Source organism: Syngnathus acus, chromosome 9 (assembly GCF_901709675.1).
Source record: "Syngnathus acus chromosome 9, fSynAcu1.2, whole genome shotgun sequence".
NCBI lineage: Eukaryota > Metazoa > Chordata > Actinopteri > Syngnathiformes > Syngnathidae > Syngnathus > Syngnathus acus.
In genome coordinates this window covers 17,788,041-17,804,630 of record NC_051094.1, presented here as the reverse complement: position 1 = coordinate 17,804,630, position 16,590 = coordinate 17,788,041, and the positions used below count along the sequence as shown (strand labels likewise).

At 48.2% G+C, this 16,590-nt stretch overlaps 1 protein-coding gene across 2 annotated transcripts in view; it reads left to right on the top strand.

Annotated features, from left to right (window-relative positions):
- stxbp1b (syntaxin binding protein 1b) overlaps nt 1-16,590 on the top strand; it is a 109,031-nt gene that overhangs the window by 18,795 nt on the left and 73,646 nt on the right. For both annotated transcript variants that reach the window (XR_005098834.1, XM_037259474.1), the window contains exons 5-7: nt 10,474-10,552; nt 13,577-13,680; nt 14,625-14,773. Coding sequence is in view for 1 of the 2 variants with exons in the window: in XM_037259474.1 (XP_037115369.1) it covers nt 10,474-10,552; nt 13,577-13,680; nt 14,625-14,773 (332 nt within the window). In the remaining variant the exon portion in view is untranslated. The remainder of the gene's footprint in view (nt 1-10,473; nt 10,553-13,576; nt 13,681-14,624; nt 14,774-16,590) is intronic.

Below are 16,590 nucleotides of genomic sequence, written 5' to 3'. Positions count from 1 at the left end.
ACAAACGATAATCATTAAGGTGGAGGGAGGTTACGCTCTCATCCATTGGGGCAGTGCTTCTCACTCATTTTCTGTGATGCCCCCCCTAGGGAGAAGAAAACATTTCACGCCCCCCCCATGTTATTAATATTGAAGAAAAAAAGAAAGAAAAAAGAAAGATCAATTTACAATAAATAACTTTATTAATAACATTGTTTTTTAGTCTGTAAGAGAACAGAATCAATGTGCATCACTTTGCCTGAAATTAAAAAATGAATTATAATTATTTAAACTATAAACATTCTTGACCAACTGCCATTTTATGTTGAAAAAAATACAATAAAATAATAATAAACAAAATAAAATAACAGCAATAAATCATATTCAATTCAAAGTAATCAGCAACATTAACTCAGTAGCACAATATATAAAATATTTTAACCTTCAAAACAAAAATGAATAAAACAATTTGTGCTGTTTTTTCAATCAAAATGAGGCAGCATGACGGAGACCATATCCACGGCTGCAGGTAGAAGCTCTTCTGTAATTGTGTGTTTTCTTTTGCACTGAGCAATTTGGTACACTGCTTTATATGATGCTTACAGTGCTTGCTTATTGACAGAAGTAGCATTCACAAAGTGGGATGATTGTTGGCAATATTCAGCCCATTTTCGCTGAAAAACCTCAAGCATCTTATCAGCGTGATTGGGGTGCAATGACTAAGTGCCGCCTTAATTTATTTGGCTTTACACTGTCCGCTGCCAACATTGTAAGGCACAGTAAACACACCGGTCTTTCCTTGTCGCCCATCGTAGTCACACTGAAGCCGAGCGCTACGTACACTTCGTCATATTTCCTTGTCTTAGCTTTCGTGTGACTCTCAATTCTCTTATCTCCGTCTCTCTCCGCCGTTCTTTTCATCCATTTATCCATCCACCTTCTTCCGCTTATCCGGGGTCGGGTTGCGGGGGCAGCAGCTTTAGGAGGGACTCCCAGAGTTCCCTCTCCCCAGCCACTTCATCCAGCTTATCCCGGGGGATCCCAAGGCGTTCCCAGGCCAGCTGAGAGACATTGTCTCTCCAGCGCGTCCTGGGTCATCCTACCGGTGGGACATGCCCGGAACACCTCCCCAGGGAGGTGGAGCAGTTGGTGGGCTGGTGCAGAGACAATAGCCTGATCCTGAATGTGGAGAAGACGAAGGAGATCATCGTCGACTTCAGGAAAAACCAGCCTCACCATGCTCCACTGATCATCAACAGCTCAGCTGTGGAGGTGGTCAGCAGCACTAAATTCCTGGGGGTCCACATCACAGACGACCTCACCTGGACTGTGAACACCACGACACTGACTGGTCAAGAGGGCACAGAAGCGCTTGTACTTCCTGCGGAGGATGAGGAGAGCTCACCTGCCCCCACCCATCATGAGGACGTTCTACAGAAGCACCATAGAGAGCATTCTGACAAGCTGTCTCTCGGTGTGGTGTGGAGGTTGCAGCGCCTCCGATTGGAAGAATGTGAGGAGAGTGGTGAGGACAGCAGAGAAGATCATCGGGGTTCCTCTTCCCTCCATTCAGGACATGTCATCCCAGCGCTGCGTGTCCCGAGCCCGTAACATTATCAGTGACCCACCACACCCCCACCATGGACTGTTCTCCCTGCTGCCCTCTGGGAAGAGGTTTCGCAGCATCCGCTGCAGGTCCACCAGGTTCTGCAATAGCTTTTTCCCTGCTGTCGTCAGACTGTTGAACATTCAAACTGCTGAACTCTAAACTGGTCTCTGCATCACACATACACAGAATCTGTACATTATCATACTACAACCACTATCTCGCACTGCCAACCTTGCTGAATCTTTATAATCCATGTTAATTTAAAAGTACGCAACCTGGGTTAGCGTTCCTCTGCACACTTTGTAAATACTGTTTTGTTTCCTGCACTGTTACATACTTTATCACTGCTGCACTTTATTCTTATCTTATTTTATTCTATATTTTTATATAGAATGTTACTTTTATTCAACCGCAATATCACTACATTGTTGAAAGCTGTATGCAACGAAATTTCGTTTTGTATGCACCCTGTGTAGACAAAATGACAATAAAGTTTGTCTAAGTCTATATATCTCCCCAGCCACTTCATCCAGCTCATCCTGGGGGATCCCAAGGCGTTCCCAGGCCAGTCATCCCCGGGGTCTCCTACCGGTGGGACATGCCCGGAAGACATCCCCAGGGAGGCGTCCAGGAGGCATCCTGATGAGATGCCTGAGCCACCTCATCTGGCTCCTCTCCACGTGGAGGAGCAGCGGCGCTACTCCGAGTCTCTCCCGGATGACAGCTTTTCACCTTATCTCTAAGGGAGAGCCCGGACACCCTGCGGAGGAAACTCATTTCAGCCGCTTGTATTCTGGATCTCGCTCTTTCGGTCACGACCCATAGCTCGTGACTATAGGTGAGGGTAGGAGCATAGATCGACCAGTAAATCGAGAGCTTTGCCTTTTGGCTCAGCTCTCTCTTTACCACGACGGACCGGTACAGAGTCCGCATTACTGCCAACGCTGCACCGATCCGCCTGTCGATCTCGCGGTTCTTCAACCGGTTTGAACAACCATCCACGACTCCCCCCACCCACCCAGCCCTGCTGCAACTTCCCCCGACTGGAGCCTCTTCTGCTCCGAGGACTCTCACCTCAACCCCGCCCCCTGCTACCTCCCCTCCAAAACCCCCCAGCCCACTCTCAACTCCACCGAACCCACCAACCATCCCCCCTGCAACCCACCCATTAACTCTGGAAAAACAAAGGAGCTGGTGGTGGACTTCCGCCGGCGCAAAGTCCCCTCCTCGCCGGTGAACATCCAGGGAACGGACGTAGAGATTGTGGACTCTTACAAGTACCTGGGTTTTCACCTGAACAATAAACTGGACTGGACTGGTAACACTCAGGCCCTATTCAGGAAGGGCCAGAGCAGACTCCATCTGCTGCGCAGACTGAGGTCCTTCGGAGTGAGGGACGGCCTCCTAAGGACCTTCTATGACTCTGTGGTGGCGTCCGCCATTTTTTATGGGGTGGTCTGCTGGAGCAGCGGCATCACTGCAGCGGAGAGGAAGAGGCTGGACAAGGTGGTGAACTCTGTCCTGGGCTGCAGTCTGGACCGGGTGGAGGTGGTGGGGGAGAGGAGGATGGTGGCTAAGCTGTCCTCCATCATGGACAACGTCTCCCACCCCCTTCATGAGACTGTCAGGGCCCTGGAGAGCTCCATCAGATGTCACCCACGATGCACCACCGAGAGGCATCGCAGGTCCTTCCTCCCTGCTGCCATCAGACTGTATAACCAGGCTAATCACTGGAGCTAACGAACAATAATTACATGCAATAATAACGTGCAATAACCGTATGTGCAATCATATGTGCAATATCTGTCTACCTCATACTCTTTTTACCTGCTTTTTTTGCACTGTTTTTTTCTTCTTTTGCACTATTTTTTTATCTAATACTTTTTTATCTCCACTGTATAATTGTGTATTGTGTATATACTGTCCATATTTTTTTTAATTATACTTATCTCTTACTTTTTTTAAATCTTTTATCCCCTTCCCCGCATGCGTGTGTGTGTATATGTTAAGTGTACTGCTGCTTACACAGGAGTTTCCCCATTGAGGGAATAATAAAGGATTATCTTATCTTATCTTATCCATCCTGCCCTCACTCGTGAACAAGACCCCAAGATACTTGAACTCTTCCACTTGGGGCAGGATCTCATCCCCGATCCGGAGAGGGCATTTCACCCTTTTCAGACCGAGGACCATGGACTCGGATTTGGAGGTGGTGACCCTCATCCCGACCGCTTCACACTCGGCTGCGAACCGCTCCAGTGAGAGTTGGAGATCACGGCCTGAAGAAGCCAACAGCACCACGTTGTCTGCAAAAAGCAGAGATGCGATGCTGAGGTCACCAAACCGGACCCCCTCAACGCCTCGGCTACGCCTAGAAATTCTGTCCACAAAAATTATGAACAGAATCGGTGACAAAGGGCAGCCTTGGCGGAGTCCAACCCTCACTGGGAACGAATCCGACGTCCTGCCGGAAATGCGGACCGAACTCTGGCATCGGTGATACAGGGACCGAACCGCCCTTATCAGTTGGATCGGCACCCCCTACTTCTGAAGCACCCTCCACAGAACCTCCCGAGGGACACGGGTGAACGCCTTCTCCAAGTCTACAAAACACATGTGGACTGGTTGGGCGAACTCCCATGCACCCTCGAGGATCCTGCCGAAGGTGTAGAGCTGGTCCACTGTTCCACGGCCAGGACAAAAGCCACACTGCTCCTCCTGAATCCGAAGTTCGACCTCCTGATGGACCCTCCTCTCCAGCATCCTTGAATAGACCTAACCAGGGAGGCTGAGGAGTGTGATTCCCTTGTAATTGAACATACCTTCTTAAAGAGGGGAACCACCACCCCAGTCTGCCAATCCAGAGGCACGGTGCCCGATGTCCACGCAATGTTGTAGAGGCGTGTCAGCCATGACAGCCCTACAACATCCAGAGCCTTTAAGAACTCCGGGCAAATCTCATCCACCCCCGGGGCCCTGCCACCGAGGAGTTTTTTAACTACCTCAGTGACTTCAACCCCAGAGATTGGAGAGTCCGCCTCAGAGTCTCCAGGCCCTGCTTCCACAATGGAAGGTGTGTAGGTGAAATTGAGGAGGTCTTCGAAGTATTCTCCCCACCGACACACGACGTCCCGAGTCGAGGTCAGCAGCACGCCATCCCCACTGTAGACAGTGTTGACGGTGCACTGCTTCCCCCTCCTGAGACGCCGGATGGTGGACCAGAATTTCCTCGAAGCCATCTGGAAGTCGCCAAACTCCTCCCACACCCGGGTTTTTGCCTCAGCAACCGTCAAAGCCCCGTTCCGCTTGGCCATCCGGTACCTGTCAGCTGCCTCTGGAGTCCCGCAGGCCAAAACGGCCCGATAGGACTCCTTCAGCTTGATGCCATCCCTTACCGCCGGTGTCCACCAGCGGGTTCGGGGATCGCCGCCACGACAGGCACCAACGACCTTACGGCCACAGCTTCGGTCTGTTCCCTCAACAATGGAGGCGTGGAACATGGTCCACTCGGACTCAATGTCCCCCGCCTCCCCCGGGACGTGGGAAAAGTTCTGCTGGAGGTGGGAGTTGAAGCTCTTCCTGACAAAGGATTCTGCCAGACGTTCTCAGCAGACCCTCACAGAGCGTTTGGGTCTGCCAGGTCGGACCGGCATCTTCCCCCACCATCGGAGCCAACCCACCACCAGGTGGTGATCAGTTGACAGCTCCGCCCCTCTCTTCACCCAAGTGTCCAAAACATGCGGCCGCAAATCCGATGACACGACTACAAAGTCCATCATTGAACTGCGGCCTAGGGTGTCCTGGTGCCAAGTGCACACATGGACACCCTTATGTTTGAACATGGTGTTCATTATAGAAAATGCGTGTCGAGCACAGAAGTCCAATAATAGAACACCGCTCGGGTTCAGATCGGGGGGGGCCGTTCCTCCCAATCACGCCCTTCCAGGTCTCACTGTCATTGCCCACGTGAGCATTGAAGTCACCCATTAGAACGATGGAGTCCCCAGAAGGAGTGCTCTCCAGCACTTCCTCCAGGGACTCCTAGAAGTGTGGATATTCTGAGCTGCTGTTTGGTGCATAGACACAAACAACAGTCAGGACCTGTCCCCCCCACCCGAAGGCGGAGGGAGGCTACCCTCTCATTCACTGGGGTGAACCCCAATGTGCAGGCGCCCAGCCGGAGGGCAATAAGTATGCCCACACCTGCTCGACGCCTCTCACCGTGGGCAACTCCAGAGTGGAAGAGAGTCCAGCCCCTCTCGAGAGGGCTTGTACCAGAGCCCAAACTATGTGTGGAGGCAAGTCCGACTATGTCTAGTCGGAACTTTTCTGCCTCACACACCAGCTCGGGCTCCTTTCCAGCCAGAGATTCAAGATTCAAGAGTTTTTATTCGCCATGTTTGAGCGTGCCAAACAAGGAATTTGACTTCGGTAAATCACAGCCTCTGTTCAACATTTAGGTGACTAACAAGACTCACGACATGTGAAAAATGGCAAATATTCTCAAACATCCCCTGATCTTAAACTCCGAAGAGGGCAAGGAAAAACTCAAAACTCCAGCTGGGGGAAATGAGAAACCTTGAGAAGAGACCACAGATGGGAGGGTCCCTCTTCCAGGATGACCAGGCTGCAATGGATGCAGAGAGGACACATAGTACAAACAGTGTAGACAATTCAAAAAAGGTGTGGAGAGCAGGATGTTATTGCACAGTAATGACTCTGAGACTCTAAGAGTGGTGCGAGTTCATCAGAGCAACAGCCTGGGGGAAGAAGCTGTCTCTGTGTCTGCTGGTTTTGGCGTACAGAGCTCTATAACGCCGTCCGGAGGGGAGTAGTTCAAACAGACTCCAGCCTGGGCCTGGGTGAGAAGGGTCTGTAGAGATGTTCCTTGCACGTTTCCTGGTCCTGAACAGGTGCAAGTCTTGGATAGATGGGAGGTTAATTCCAATTATCTTTTCTGCAGTCCTGATTGTCCGTTGCAGTCTGTGCTTGTCTTGTTTGGAGGCCGATCCAAACCAGACAGTGATGGAGGTGCAGAGGACAGACTGGATGATGGCAGTGTCGAAGGTCTTCAGCAGCTCTCGCGGCAGGTTGAACTTCTTGAGCTGTCTCAGGAAGTACAGCCTCTGCTGGGCCTTCTTCCGGACATACATAGTCTATGTGGCCGGTCCATTTCAGGTCCCGAGAGATTGTGGTTCCCAGGAACTTGAAGGTGTCTGTGGAGAGAATAGTATTACTGCGGATAGTGAGGGGTAAAAGTGGTGAAGGGTCTCGCCTGAAGTCCACTCTCATCGCCACGGTCTTGAGCGGGTTCAGCTCCAGGTGGTTTTGGCTGCACCAGTGGACCAGCCGCTCCACCTCCTGTCTGTACGCAGTCTCATCACCGTCCTGGATCAGTCCGATGAGAGTGGTGTCGTCTGCATACTTCAGGAGCTTCACAGGAGCGTCACCTTAGGAGAAATCGTTGGTGTAGAGAGAGAAGAGCAGTGGGGAGAGGATGCACCCCTGGGGGGCGCCAGTATTGGTTGTCCGGGTGTGAGATGTGATGCCCCCCAGCCTCACACGCTGTCTCCTGATGGTCAGGAAGCTGGTGATCCACTGACAGGTGGAGGCAGGCACCGCAAGCTGGATGAGCTTCTGTTGCAGGATGTCAGGAGTGATGGTGTTGAACGCCGAGCTGAAGTCCACAAACAGGATCCTGGTGTACGTTCCTGGGGTTTCCAGGTGGTGCAGGATGTAATGCAGTCCCATGTTGACCGCATCATCCACTGACCTGTTTGCCCGGTAGGCAAACTGGAGGGGGTCAAGCAGGGGGCCCGTGACATCCTTCAGGTGGTTCAGCACTAACCTCTCGAAAGATTTCATGACCACAGATGTCAGTGCGACAGGTCTGTAGTCATTCAAACCTGTGATGGCGGGCTTCTTGGCCACTGGAACGATGGTGGAGCTCTTAAAGCACGAGGGCACGTCACACAGCTCCAGGGAACAGTTGAAGATCCGTGCAAAGGTGGGCGGCAGCTGCTCAGCGCAGACTTTCAAGCAGGAAGGTGACACGCCGTCTGGGCCCGGTGCCTTCCTGATCTTTTGTCTCAGGAACATCTGACGCACTTCCTCCTCGCGGATCTGGAGTGCGGGCGCGGCCTCTGCAAGAGAGAGAGTGGGTGACCACGTTGATAGAGGTGTGGACAGAGCAGTTCTGGGGGGAGGTGAGTATGTAGATTGTGCTGCAGGAGGTCCCGTTGTGTGGGAGGACCGATCAAACCTGCAGTAGAACCTGTTTAGCTGGTTAGCAAGCCTTGGGCTCTCCACAGGATGGGGGGTTCGTTTCTTGAAGCCCGTGATGCTCTGCAGACCTTTCCACTCTGTTGAGGGATCAGGATTGGCAGAGAGGTGTCTCTCCAGGCTCTCCTCGTAACACCTCCTGGCTTTCCTGACCTCTCGGTTCAGTGTGTTCCTGGTCTGCTTGAACAGGTCGCGGTCGCCGCTCCTTTAGGCCTCCTCCTTGACTTTGCGCAGCCTCCTGAGGTTCGGTGTAAACCAAAGTTTGTCGTTGTTGTACGTGCAGAACGTCTTAGTCTGCACACACAGATCCTCACAAAAACTGATGTATGATGTGACAGTGTCAGTGAGTTCATGCAGGTCTGAAGTTGCAGCTTCAAAACCTCCCCAATCGGTGCAGTCTAAGCAGGCTTGGAGGTCCTGCCTTGACTCCACTGTCCACTTCCTCCCAGTCCTCACCACAGGCTTAGAAGTTTTTAGTTTCTGCCTGTAGGCCGGGATCAGATGAACTAGACAGTGGTCCGAGAGTCCTAAAGCTGCACGAGCCACAGAGTGGTATGCATCCTTAATCACGGTGTAGCAGTGGTCCAGTGTCTGTGCCCCTCTGGTGGGACACGTTATGTGCTGTCTGTATCTGGGGAGTTCGTGTGCGAGGTTCGCCCTGTTAAGATCACCCAGAACAATGATTAGTGAATTTGGTAGAAGTTTCTCCATGTCTGTCACCTGATCAGCCAGCATCTGCGTGGCTTCACTCGCACGTGCGTGTGGTGGAATGTAAACAGCCGCCATGACGATCGAGGAGAACTCCCGTGGTGAATAGAACGGCCGGCAGTTTATGAAAAGTGTTTCTAGGAGAGGGCTGCAAAACTCTTTCAACACCGTGACATCAGTACACCAACATTCATTAATGTAGAAACAGAGACCACCTCCCTTTGATTTTCCGGAGAGCTCCGCGCTGCAATCTGCATGCGTTAGCCAAAACCCAGCTAACTCCACGGCGTGGTGGGGGTTTCGTTCGCTAAGCCACGTTTCAACAAAACACAACGCGGCGGATCTACTGAAGTCCGTTTTCCGTGAAGTGAGGAGCAGCAGTTCGTCCATCTAGTTCGCCAGGGAGCGGACATCCGCCAGATGAATTGACGGTAGGGCAGAACGGAACCCTCTCTGCCTCATTTTTACGAGGGCTCTGGCTCGTTTTACCCGTCGCTGTCGTCGCGCTAGCTTGTATAGCACCGCCACTCCGGCTAAAATCTCCGACAAAGTCTGAATCAGAGAGAACAGGAGAGAAAATACCAGAAGAAGACTGTCCGATGTTTAACAGCGCTTCTCTGGTAAAAGTTATCCGGGATGGACAGCAGAGGACACAGAAAACACACAAAATAAGACAAAGAAACAGAGAGCGACTCACCGTGGCGGCCATCCGCACGCCATCATGATGAGATGTGACATTCCATGTCCCAAGAGCCAGCCTCTGCAGCCGGGGATCGGACCGCCAAGGTCCCTGCCTTTGGTCGCCGCCCAGCTCACTTTGCACCCGACCCCTTTGGGCCCTCCTACAGGTGGTGAGCCCATTGGAAGGGGGACCCACGTTTTCTTTTCGGGCTATGCCCGGCCAGGCCCCATGGGCGAAGGCCCGGCCACCAGGTGCTCGCCTTCGAGCCCGACTTCCAGGCCTGGCTCCAGAGGGGGGCCCCGGTGACCCACGTCCGGGCGAGGGAAAACGAAGTCCATTTGTGTTTTTCGTCATAAGGGGCGTGCTTTGTCTGGCCCCTCACCTAGGACCCTTTTGCCATGGGTGACCCTACCAGGGGCATGAAGCCCCAGACAACATGGCTCCTAGGATCACGCAAACCCTTCCACCACGATAAGGTGACGACTCACGGCGGGTTCTTTTTAACCCTGTTAAATATTTTTCCATGGTGTCCCACTGCACTTTTTATCCCCCGCTCTGTGCTGTGTGTGCGTATGTTCCGTGCGCTCTACACTGTAGAGCAAATACTCCTTGTGCACACTCTTACAGTGATACCGCCACTCCCACCTAGTGCAGTGGATGTCTAATTACCCTTTAATCTAGTACAGCCAAAAGAAAAGCATGTTCCCTGGTGTCACACGCGCCCCCCTTTGTAACGCACCGTGCCCCCCCAGGGGGGCGCGCCCCACTATTTGAGAAGGACTGCATTCGGGTGAACCCCAATGGATGGATGGATGGATGGATGGATGGATGGATGGATGGATGGATGGATGGATGGATGGATGGATGGATGGATGGATGGATGGATGGATGGATGGATGGATGGCCAAAATATTACTTGTCCCAAAAGCCACAGGTTTATATCCTCCAGAGTTTTTCTATGTGTCTAAATACATATAACACCCTTTTACCCTCAAAGCACTGGGAACCTGATCACTGCTGTTTCACTCATGGTGCCTGCTTAATTTGGTGGGAGAACGCAGGAACGCAAATAGTTATTTTAAATGTTTCGGAATTGTTATTCCACATAGTCATCACTGGATTTCCTTATGTAAACAAAGTGTGTCTTTATTAATAGTCTAAAAGTGACTACTTTTTACTCAAGCTCATGAGAAATCATATCATCTGTTCACAGTCCGTTGAGGGTCTTATTGAGGACTTCAGAGATCCACGGTCTCCGAGGTATAGAGCAGCCCATGTCTTCTTCACTGACAGTGAGTAACAAATACATGTGTAATACATTCATCTTGTAATACATTTGTTAGAGTGGTGCTCACTCTAACTTATTTGCAAGAACCACACGGGAGACAGTATGCCCTTTGAGCACTTGCAAGTGGAGAAATCGTTCGTTACTGTGCATACAGCGATGTTCGAACAAAGTCTGACTTTGGATTCTTGCAAGAGCATATTTATTGAGAGAAGCAGGGTGGGGGTAAGATTGGACATGGTTGGTGGTCACCGCAGCAACTGGTTAATCAGTGTGGAGTGTCCCAGCTCATTGTTTTACAAGGTTGTGGAAACAGAAACTAGTTGAGCATTTTATATGACTAACTAAGCAAGAATGTTTCCACACCATTTGGAAAGTTTCAACAACTGAATTGTTAAACTTTTCAGAGTCAAGGAAAGGTAAAAGGTTTAAAAAAAGTTAATAATTCTAGTCTACATTCCAACATAATCATACGATCAAGATAATTTGTCAACCCTAACAACATTCATCTTGAAAGAAATACATGCAACAAATGGTTTATTTTATAATAACAATATACTAAATAGCGGCACAGTGAGGTACTGGTAAGCAAGTCCGCCTCACAGTTCAGAGGGTGCGGGTTCGATTCCACCTCCGGACCTCCCTGTGTGGAGCTTGCATGTTCTCCGGGTGCCCGCGTGGGTTTTCTCCGGGCACTCGTTTCCCCCCACTTCCCAAAAACGTGCATGGTAGGCTGATTGAGCACTCCAAATTGCCCGTGAGTGCATGTGCAGATGGTTGTTCGTCTCTGTGTGCCCTGTGATTGGCTGGCAACTGGTTCAGGGGGTCCCCCGCCTACTGCTCAATGACTCCTGGGATAGGCTACAGCACGCCTGCGACCCCCATGGGGTGAGGCGCTACAGAAAATGAATGGATGGATGGAATATACTAGACATACCGTATTTTTCTGACTAAAAGTAGCTCCGGAATATAGGTCGCATTAGCCATAAAATGCACAATAATGTGAAAAAAACATATATAAGTCGCTCCGGAGTATAAATCGCATTTTGGGGGAAATTTATTCGACAAAATCCAACACCAAGAACCGACATGAACGAGCAACAGGCTAAACGATAGGTATGCTAACGTGACATAAACACAAACGAAGAGCTGAGAATGGGCCTGACGTAACATTCAGAGTTATTCAAATAACTATTACATAAATAACACGTTTATAAAACCATCTGTGTCACTCCAATTCATTAAATCGTCCTTTATGTCAACAATGCCGGCCAGGTGCGCGCCGCTGACGGCGGTTGCACTTCAAAATATTCCACAGGCCCATATAGCGATATATAAATTATCTATCAAATAACTATTATATAAGGAATAATATTATCAAACCATCTGTGTCACTCCAAATCATTAAATCAATCGATCGTCCTTTAAAGTCAAAGTCTGCTTTATTGTCAATTCCTTCACATGTCAAGACACAAAGAGATCGAAATTACGTTTCCACTATCCCACGGTGACAAGCATTGGACACAATATACATACAAGTAAACAACACAAAAAGTAAAACCAAGAAGGCACAAACAATAAATAAATAAGAGTGATGAATAAATAATAAATAAACAAATAACATAATAAATAAGAGGAGCAAAAATGGAGCAAGTGTGGATACAGCAGGCAGACAGAATACAGCGCAAAGGTACAGGACGCTACGCAGAAGGGGGGAGAGAGTTCAGGATCCTAACAGCCTGGAGTATGAAGCTGTTGGTGAGTCTGGTGGTGCGGGAGCGCAGGCTCCTGTACCTCTTCCCAGAGGGCAGAAGATCAAATAAAGAGTGAGCGGGGTGACTCACATCACTCACAATCGTGGTCGCCTTGCGGGTGAGATGGGAGGTGTAAATGTCCTTCAGGGAGGGGAGTGAAGCACCACTATATATAACTATATTGTAGCGTTAACAAAGTACAAGGAAAGACGTGGGTTTGGTAAACGGCTCTTTATTTAACAAAACAAGAGTTCAACAAACAAACAAACAAATACTGAACTGTAACGATAAAAACATATGCAAGTTGCTACACGAAATAAAATATATCAAATAACTATAACATAAATACGTAGTTCACCGCCACACGGCCCCAAGCACCGGCGTCGACTTCCAGGCGTGTGGCGGCGTGGACTTCCATCCCCGGAAGTGGCACTTCCAGCCACGGAGGTGGAAGAGAGCTCCATAGAATAGGACCGGGCGTGCGTAAAAGCCATGTCCGAGCCCCATCCACCGTCCCCGGACAGCCACCCGGCCCCCGACTTTCATCCACGGAGGTGAAAGAGAGCTCCGTAGAGTAGGACCGGGTGTGCGTAAAGGCCATGTCCCAGCCCTATCCACCATCCCCGGACAGCCACCCGGCCGAGCGCCGGCCCTCAACTTCCATCCATGGAGGTGAAATAGAGCTCCGTACAGTAGGACCGGGCGTGCGTAGAAGCCATAATAGTTTTTCAAACCTTCTGTGTCACTCCAAATCATTAAATCCTTCAAACTCTTCGTCCTCCGTGTCACTTACAAACAAAGCCGCTAATGATGCCGGTAGCCTTGGTCATCTTCGTCATCCCGTGATCGAATCTTTGTCCTTTATGTAAACAACCGCCGCGCCACTGACGTCACTTGAAATTCAAATTACAGTAATCCCATGCTACATCGCGGTTTGTTTATCGCAGTTTAACTTTTTTTTTTTTTTTTTTAATTTTGAAGATTTGTGAAAAAATTCACATATAAGTCGCTCCTCAGTATAAGTCGCCCCCCCACCCAAACTATGAAAATTAAACGCAATTTATAGTCCGAAAAATACGGTAATCTTTAATATTTTACAATAATGCTTCTTGACTGCTGGGGTTACTATTAGACTAAACCTCAACCTTTCGGTTAAATAGAGCTTTTTGTCTGTGCACATGTCTTAAAATGAAACACAATTCACTGTTGGCATTAATAGATTTGGTGAGTGAATATTAATTAAATTAAATACCAATTTTGTGTTTGTTTTATTACAGCAATTCCAGACTCCACGTTTGGACTCTTGACCAACTCTCGCGCCTCCAAAGCCATGAAGGCCTTGACTGAGATCCATGTAGCCTTTCTGCCCTATGAATCTCAAGTAAGAAAGTGGCAGTACATTGACTTATCTTAGTATTATCTGAGTCAAGAAGAAATCACAATGGTGGTTATATTTTTATTAAAATGGTATGTACTGTATATAGTCTAGCTACTCAATATATACGTAAATGTTTGCTACAGCCCTTTGTTCATCAAAACTCATTGAATTATTTAGCAATTGTGACACTATTGGTTTGTTACAAAAATCCAACAGCAGCTCTGACACAAATCACATGTAATTTTAATAACAGGGCTATAAGATAATATAAGATAAGATAATCCTTTATTATTCCCTCAATGGGGAAACTCCTGTGTAAGCAGCAGTACACTTAACATACACACGCATGCGGGGAAGGGGCCAAAATATTTTAAAAAAGTAAGAGATATATATAATTTAAAAAAAAACGGACAGTATATACACAATACACAATATACAGTGGCGATAAAAAAAAGTATTAGATAAAAAAATAGTGCAAAAGAAGAAAAAAACATTGCAGTAAAATTACTATACATTAATGCTCATCATCCTTGTGAGTTTCAGTTTTTTTTACCATGTGACAGGCTCATTCCCCTCCTCATTACATTTGTAGCGGGCGGGATATTTTAGTAGGAATGCCCATATCATGGATGGATGGATGGATGGATGGATGGATGGACGGATGAAGGGGTGGGCAGGCTGATGGGTGGATGAATGGGTGAATGGACGGACGGACGGACGGACGGACGGACGGACGGACGGACGGACGGACGGATGGATGGATGGATGGATGGGTGGGTGGGTGGGGGGTGGAATGGATGGACACAGACGGACGGGCGATTCCTTCATGCCATAGCTATAACAAATTAACCGTGAACAGATTGCATGTGTACACTTGAAGCCTCGATTAAAGAACGTTTTGAGGACCATTTGGATGGATGGGTGAATCCTCTTTCCCTTTGGGCCAGGTTTTCTCCCTGGACAAAGTAGATGCATTTCAGGACTTCTACAGCCCTTTTAAAGCTGATGTGAAGAACAACATGCTTGAAGGGTGTGCTGAACAGATTGCAACCCTCTGCGCTACACTGAAAGAATATCCTGGAATCCGATACAGAGGGTGAGACCAACAATCCTTTTCACCATGGGGTATACATCTCTCTCTCTCTCTCTCTCTCTCTCTCTCTCTCTCTCTCTCTCTCTCTCTCTCTCTCTCTCCATCCTTAAACAGAAAAAAACGTATACCGTGTTTTGCCATGCATAATGCGCAAAATTTAACTAATTTATTGTCCTAAAATCTGGGGTGCGCATTATGCATGGGTACAACAATTTTTGAAGAAAATCTCCCTCGAAATAAAACTTGAAATCACACCTTTCTTCTTGTTTGTTGTGAATCGCGCATCGCATTCAGCCATCCTGCCCAACACACTTAGTCAGTAAAATTCATAATTGACGACACATCGTTTGATGCGATGGTGCAATCCTTGATGGTGTGTTATTGTCAAATATTGTTTGTTTTTTAATCTCCATCGCAAACCGGATATCATACGGAGGCCGCCATTACAGATGCGCAGAACGGATGGGCAAGACACGTCAGCTATATAAAGAGCGAGAGTTCAGTTCTCTACCTATTAGTTTCAATTCACAGTTTAATTAGCAGTTTCAATCAGCAAATAACAAAATGCGTATTACAGGTAATATTTTATTTCACAACACTTTGCCTTGTTCCTTTCTTCTCTGCTGTTCACTTCAAACACGCTCCATACGAACACAATGCTCTCGTATCAGACGCTTGCTCGATCACCTGCTCGTTTGCTGTCACAATGTACCCTACACAAATCCGAAACATTTCTTCGCTATCGAGTTTGCTAGCGCATGCGCAGTGATACTGACCGGCAGAATAACATCCGGTTGTTCCCAAAAATGATCTTTTTTCTGAAATAATTTTACGTTTACGGACTTAAGTAAGAGTCAAAATTTGGGTGCGTATTATACATGGGTACAGGCTTTTTTCCAGCATCGACATGCCATTTGTAGGGTGCGTATTATGCACGGGGGCGCATTTTGTATGGAAAAACATGGTAGTCAATTGGTATTAGTTTTATGCCGCAGGGTACGATTGGGCACCCCCTTTGAATTTTCCAACAAGACAAAGAAGAAATAAAGCACCATGTCAGATGGATACTGCAGTGCGTGGTTATAAACGCAGCCCTGTGCCGCTTTCTAGTGGTGACATGAGAATTGCAGGTAAAAGCTACGTCCTGCACAATCTCAAGTGGGTAAAAAACATTTATTGTCTTTCTCATAGACCAGTTCTGGGTGGCCCCCGCCTTCTGCCCGATCTCTCTCTCTCTCTCTCTCTCTCTCTCTCTCTCTCTCTCTCTCTCTCTCTCTCTCTCTCTCTCTCTCTCTCTCTCTCTCGCTCTCTCACTCAGATAAAAAACCCACCATTTAAAAACAGATTTTTGTTTTTACTTTTGTTATCTTTTGTTATTATTTTGTTATTTGTTATAAGTGTAAGAAACTAAAGAAAGAAATCACAAAGTGCGCAAATACCGTTTAACACCATTGAGCAACCATTGTACCAACATCTAAGTCAAGTGAGTAATTAATGCAGCATGAACACTCTGGCCAAATATAAACTATGATTTGATAAACATCATGTAAATCACTCATTTGGGTAATAAAATGCTGTTAGAGAATGCAGCTTCCTTGCTCTCTATAGTAGCACAATGAATGCATGTTTGAGTGGTCACTTGCATCCCCAAACCAGCTAAACTACTGTAGATGATGTTAATGAAGCACTGTCATGATCTGTTTTTTTGATGTTGTGGGTCCAAGGGAGACCTGTTTGGAGTGGTGGCTTGCATTGAGCAAAATGAGAGCTTAGTGCAAAAAGATGAGCTGATAAGAGGTCAGCATTTTTTTCTTCTTTTT